The 7,358-nt window shown below is 31.6% G+C and overlaps 1 protein-coding gene across 1 annotated transcript; it reads right to left on the reverse strand.

The window, feature by feature from the left end:
* Nucleotides 1–4,759: 4,759 nt before the first annotated feature.
* Nucleotides 4,760–5,854, reverse strand: Smp_204550 (unnamed protein product; the record flags this gene model as incomplete). The annotated part of the gene is made up of 1 exon (XM_018792791.1): nt 4,760–5,854. The coding sequence occupies one exon, from the start codon at nt 5,852–5,854 to the stop codon at nt 4,760–4,762; it is 1,095 nt and encodes a 364-aa protein (XP_018644656.1).
* Nucleotides 5,855–7,358: the final 1,504 nt, after the last annotated feature.

Genomic DNA, 7,358 nt, shown 5'->3' on the forward strand with positions numbered 1-7,358 from the left:
GCAGTATTGAAATTTCTATTATAGTTACAAAATAATTGATAAATTAATATGACTTAAATAGAATGTTAATAAAAAGCAGTGTTTTATAATATGTATTCATGTTTGTTGAGAATGAACCCATGTGAACTGATAATTTTTCAAAGAGGGAAGTTGAATAATATTAATTATATTATGATGTTATTGAAGTCACGTATTTTCAAGCAAGTGCATACACAATAGAATGTTTCATCTGCCGGCTTCAGTGTGCTTTGTGAGAGAATAATATCGTCATTTGCAGATTAGTGAGTTATATTTTATAAAAAAGAATATTTTCAATGGGTTTTATATCAACTGTAAATAAATCCCTATAACACATTTTTGTATGTAAACTAGTTAAAAGAAACTTGTCTTTATATTTAGTTGGAATCTATGGACTGAAATTAAACTAACAGTGATTATTTTACTATGATTATCTCTATGGGAATTCAATATATTCAGAGTTGATAATTGTAGTGGGTGATACAATATATATATATATATATATATATATATATATATATATATATATATATAATGAACTCGCTTAATCTGAATAAGTGTCTTTATCTATTTTCAATATATGGTATCATATAAATTTCAAATTGCATGCGAAGAAGAATTGAACGAACTTAAAATTGATACATATCAATGTTCTATTGACTAGGGAATATAAATAAATGAAAATCCTTCTGGAGACTTTACAGATTTTTAATTCAATATCCTACTAATATACTGAGTAAAGTTTTGAATGTAGGTAGTTTATATTATTTAGAATATGATATACAATTGTGTATTTAACTAGGTTATATATGTGCTCTAATATTTGTCCCTCAGAATAAAAAAGGTGATTAATTCCAAGGGTTTACACACAAGTTTGGTAAGGAATGTAATTGGATTATATTCAGGAGCTACAAAATTTCAAAGAAAATATCGAGTTTAAAAGACTCTACGTAGTTAGAAAAATTATTCTAAAGCTTATTATTTTGAAACACGAAGAAAAATTCGAGAAATAAAATTGCTGCTAAGATGAAGAGTAAATAAAGTTGAAAAACTTTAAATCAAGTTTATCTTCAGCTGTCTGGTGCTATTATGTCAGTCAACATTGTACACCTTCTTAATACTGATTAATTGAAATTTTTTATTGAGATTATGAACCGATCAGTTGTAGACCACCATTAAAAACCTGGAAGAACTGGACGGCCGTTTCGCCCTAGTATAGGACTCCTTAGCAGTACGCAACAACGATTTCGCATACATGACTCATTTGATGTACGCATGAATAAATATATAGATGACTAACTGAATCTTTCTCTGAATAATCTCGCAGAAATAGTTCTGTTGGTTTATATAGCATTATAAGGTAACCGAATTCTATTTCCCAATGTTTTTAAAGCATTACGATAGATTAGTTTGTTACTTATAAATGAAGATTTTATTTATCAATTAAACATTTGTTATATCATATTAATTTGTTTCCGTATTTGTTTTGTTTTCCTCATAAATAATGAACTAAAAGTTGTTATCTTTACAACTAAGAAACAGTTTCGCCCGAATTCCTTCGCTCTATTGCGTGTCGACATAATTTTATTTATTTATTAATTTGGACACATAAATATTGGTACAAAGGGGGCACAGAATACAAATGCTCCACATAAGTCGAGATAAAGTAGGAAATGTGTAGATATATAAAAAAAAAAAAACAAATTCATGGAGTTTTGCATGTGTTTTAAAAATCTGTTTATGCTCCTTAAGAAATTACATGCAATCCAAATACTGTTTTAGGAACAAGAGAATTTTGGGTGAAACAATATTTTCAGCCAATTTATTCTCAGGCCAAATGATTTTAGTAAGTATTGTTTTATAGTAAGTAATGTTAGGGGTGAACAAAATTTTCGTTTATATCAGTTAGTAATTCATTAGTTCCTTTACAAGTAATGATAGGAAGATTTGCCCAGATGTTACAATAAATGAAGAACTAGAGTTCACATACAATATTTTGATTAAAACGACACATCCTCTGTATCTTCTGAATAAGAGTATGGATAAAGTGAATAGCAAGGTAGTGATATCGATGACTTAAAAGAAATCACTCATTTTGTAGCTACAATTCAACTGATATATAGCTAGTGATGTACTACAGGACAAACTAACTAGAGTGGAGAAGAAGATATTTTATGTAGTTAATCTTTCTATCCTTCTCTAACTGACCTGTGGTTGTTCGTCAACTAAAAGATATATTATCTGGTTTTGTCACAGCTATACATATCTCCAAATTCATCTACTGCTTTAGAGACGATTATATCGGATGTACAACCAGATAATTCGGCCAACGAGTTAGTGAGTACCTTTATTCGGGGTTCGGAAAGGGTATGACTAAAATAGTACACAACTTCTAAATAAATAATATATTTGTAATATCCCAATGAGTAGAAAAATTAGATTTTCTGACGTTTCGTGACTCAGCGTAAGCCACTTCTTCAGAGAATAAATAACCAAATTAACATTAATCCAAGTTTAAATAGTACAACGGAACAATCAAAGAATATTAGGTGATCAATCAAAAACAGGTCTGAATAAATCAATGTCACGTCATTTCATTTCGGTCAAGGTGATTCATAAGCGACTTGTAAGTAATTTTGTGTGTATGTATGCACTGTTAATAATGACAAAATGTGTGACCTTTATAATGAAAAAGGATAGAGTTTAATTTGTAATGTAATGTGTGAAATTGTAAATAATATCAGACTAAGTGACTAGGATAGATGGTCCAGGTAGGATGTATGGTAAGGCCTTCCTTTCTATTGAGAGCTGTGGGATTAAGCATTATATGGAAAGCCTCAGCTACTCTTCTTTCTTTGTAGTTGGAAAAACCTTTTTGTAGTATTTTGATATTTTTGAAGTCAATTTGATGATTGTTGAAAATGGCGTGAACTGCTATCGCCGATTTAATTTGAAGTCTATCTAATTCTACAGGATTATTAGGAGGTTTCTTTGTGTACCTAATATGTTCTTTGGCGCGAGTCAAGATTTCGCGAGATGACTCTCCAATATAGAAGGCATCACAATCGATACAACCTAATTTGTAGACGCAGTTCAGTGTCGGCATGAAAGAGATTTTTTCTTTTAACCGAACTAAAGTATTTCGAAGTGTGTTCGTTGTTTTGTAATATACTTTAATTCTGTGTTGTCTTAAGATCCTTTGGAGTTCTTCAGTTGTGCCATGACGGTAAGGTAAAACTGCAGTACCAATCCACGGCATTTCATTCGAGTTGTTATTATTATTACGTGATAAACTGTCTTGTTTTAATAAACTTCTAATAATCTTCATAGGAAAATTATTAAATTGTAAGATGCTGATTACATTATTTTGTTCTTTTTGTTTGTCCTCTTCTGAGATTAATGTTAATTTGGTTATTTATTCTCTGAAGAAGTGGCTTACGCTGAGTCACGAAACGTCAGAAAATCTAATTTTTCTACTCATTGGGATATTACAAATATATTACTATTTATTTATAACAATCTACCCAATGCTCAATTTATTCAAAATTATCAAATCAAAACTTGGTAATGATAAGTACACAACTTCGTTCTATAGCAATTGCTAGGTAGCCGTCATGAAGTAGATAGAACTAATTCATTAAACATAGGTTATCTTGTACATTCAACTTCTTTTGATGAACTTCAACCTTTTCTTCTATATATGGCTAAAGTTACAGAGATTCAAGCTAACAAACCTACTCTCTATATTCATAATAAATTCTCAACACTCCTTCCTCATCCTGGACCCGATAAGACTAAAGAAATAATTTTATTTTTTATCATTATCTTTCATATCCTTCGTATGTCTATTTTTTTCCACCCATCTTTTTCGCATACATTGTCCGCTGTCTAATTTTTTTCATCAGGCTCTACAGTTTCAAATCGAAAATTATTTTTTGTGTTACAAAAGACAAAACATTACAGAAGAAATTACTATTCAAGACTCAATTGGCGTGAATTTTTTCATTCTCAATTTACAATCCGGATTAACACAACTTTAATATTTTGTCTATTGTGATACAAGAATTTTGGATTTGTAACAGTAGAGCCTGGTGAAGACGTTCTCGAAAACGATCGTTCTCTTTAACACTCATCCATAATACCAATAGTTGCTAAAGTAAAATATACTTCACAAACAATCTGAACAACTTTAGTACAGATCAATTATTTTAAAACTCTGTATTTCAAGTTATTAAAGAATATTACTAATTCGGTTACATAATTGATAGTAGATAAATGCATTGTTATGAATCGGAATAAGAAGTAAAATAGATTAACATGTATTTTATTCAAGTCTGGTTGCTTGATGACAATGTGTATTTTTAGATGATATACCACATGAACATAGAAATGATTTGGGTACATAATTAGTACGACACAATTTAAATAATCTTATGATGAGTTTTATTGAACATCAACACAGAACAAATACGAACTCTATAGGTATATTTACGTGATCTAATGTTCTGAGGTGATTGTATAAAATCGATCACGTTATAGAACAATTGTCTGCTTCTGAAAACAACTTAAAATTAGAAATCACATAATCATATAATGTGATAGTGTGTACCCGTTCATCTTGACTCAGATGAACTCTTTGTTTGCTTCTTTCTTCATATTATAAAATAATTTGTATATCATTGTTCAATTACTTGAATATTTATGTTTACTCATTATTGAAGTTTGTTTTATAAGCACTCTGTTATGATCGCTGCTGATATGTTGAAAATTGAGAGTTCAGGGTAGAGTTCATGTTCTTGAACTTTCCAAAACTTCTGTAAACTAATAAGCATGTTTCACGTACTGGTTGAAAATAAAAGTAACCCAATACAAAATCAAACAAACTTCTACAGAAGAACAAAGACCATATTATATCACCAATGTTTTGACACAAATCAGAATTAGCATTAATGAAACCAACCAGAGTAGCTCTGTTTATGATGTATACAACACTTTGCGGAACACCAAACACTGCATAAGATGCAGAAAGTATAATTAGAAATGTCAAAGTTTGAAGCTGTTTACGATCCGTTGCAGTTGTGTTTTTCATTGTACTCATTCGTCGCAGTTGTTTGCGTATGCGTACAGAAAACATTATATTTATGGTGATGGTGATGAATAGTTGTACAGGTCCCATATTTGTTACCAACGCATTGTAAAATAAAATATAGATACTATCTGGTCTAACCCAACAATGAAGCTTTCCTTCAACTACAAACAAGCTGCTAACGATAAGAAATGGAATTGTCATAAGAAAGCTTATGAGCCACACTGTACCGAAAGCATACCAAGCGAACTTTTTTGGTAAGTTTGAGAATTTTGTTGGGAAATAAACAGTTAGACAACGATCAACCGCTGAGCACAGTAGAAAGTTACACATTAGATTTGAAGAAAACGAATGCCAAAAACGGAAAAACTTACACGAATCTATGGACACATACAACAGGAAGAAATATTTATCACCATTTGTTGCGTACGGTAATCCTTTGGTTAGGTAAAACCAAAACAAGTCATACACCATACTGACAAGTATATTTGATATCGATGATCCAAGGAAGTATACTGACGATCTAGTTTTACGACTGGATGCAATCAACACACTAGTCAGTGTAGTATTAGTGATAAATGATATAATTAGGAATACAGGCAGAATATAGGCTGATATGAAACCCAATACTGTTGATGCTATGCACGTCGCATAAAGACCCTCTGTCCATTTCACTAATAGCTTGTTACAAATTAGTTTGGAACTCCATGGGTCTTCTCTGAATGGCCATGTAGTTATGTTATACTCCATTTTCTTGGTCGTTATTTCTTGTTAAATGCTGTTGTAGTCAAAACGAAAATGTTCTTCATACACAAGGTGCTTCATTTTCAAGAACATATTTCTTTAGTCATATAGTGAATAGTAAAATCCATGTTAGTAGAAGAATTTTCTAATCGTAATTTGTGTCGGTAACCAGCTAGTTTTGCAAACTTTATCAAAGTTATTGGAAAAGTGTTTCTCTTAATAATCAATGTAAGTAATCAGATAGATAGTTAATCAATCAATTTTTTTTCTGATTCCTTACCATTTCGCCTTTTGAGATACATTTAGGAATCAAGACTATTGCCAAGCCGAACATTTTTCACTTACAGATAGGCATCTTTAATGCATCTGTTCATCATGCTTGAAGTGAATACATTCTTGTAGATATACGCTTTTCTTCTATGTGGTTTGTTAATTCGAACACCTTCTTTAATGAAGTTATCGTTGGTTGTCCAAATATAAGTCAATTTTATTTCACTGTGATTGGCTAATACTGTTTTGTAGTGATCTCATATAGACTATTATGAATATAGGTCTTCTAATTGGTAGTCTGCTCATGATTGTCCGCTAACGTTTTCAACCAATCACATGGCTATACTGTAGCATATTCGTTAGGTTTAGATTACAGCGTACACCTCCAATAATAGTTATCATTAATCTGGTGGAAGCATCCATTATCATTAGTGAGCTATTTTATTTCTCTCGATCCTGAGTATTTTGTTGTAATATATAAATGCATATATGTATTTGTTAAAGGGTAAAGTAAGTTGATTAGTATGATGTCGATAATGTTAGACCACCACCTGAAAGAACTGGACAGCAGTTTCGTCCTAGTATAGGGCTCCTTAGCAGTGCGCATCCACTGTCTAGCATGTGGGACTCGAACCTAAGACCTTCGGTCTCGTGCGCGAACGCTTAACCCCTAGAGTATGAGGTAATCTATCAATATCGAGTCCTCGGATTTTCCAAACATTTTGAGTGACCATTTACAAATGGTTACTAATTTAAATCCTTACCGGATTTTATAAACGCCCACAACAAATTCAAGTGTATATATAGTTTTTAAGAAGTATCAGAACATGTCTCGTTTCAATGTGGTTACCATCTTCTTTAAATATACTGGATAAATGTCTAGATTGTGTCGAAAGTCTCTGTTCAAAATAACCATCATTTTAGAGTTCTCGAAAGTGTAATAACACATGATCAGCTCGAACTAGTTACGCGTTTCCTACAACATGTCATCACTGTTCATGAACAGGTCTTCTGGAAAACCACTGATATAGTGAACACTGGTCACGTTGCTCCACCAGATCACCCATTCAAATTGATCAGTAAAGCAAAAAGGTGGGGATCAAATGGGTTAGAAATCAGAAACATATGTACTACAGGAGCTTTATCGACGAGACTAAACTATATGGACGACCTTTGAACGAATCTTAAGTGACCTTGAGAAATATTAGCCAATCAGAAGACAGTTGGTATACAGTAAAAA

The sequence above is a fragment of the Schistosoma mansoni genome (genome assembly GCF_000237925.1).
Source record: "Schistosoma mansoni, WGS project CABG00000000 data, supercontig 0111, strain Puerto Rico, whole genome shotgun sequence".
Classification (NCBI taxonomy): Eukaryota; Metazoa; Platyhelminthes; class Trematoda; order Strigeidida; family Schistosomatidae; genus Schistosoma; species Schistosoma mansoni.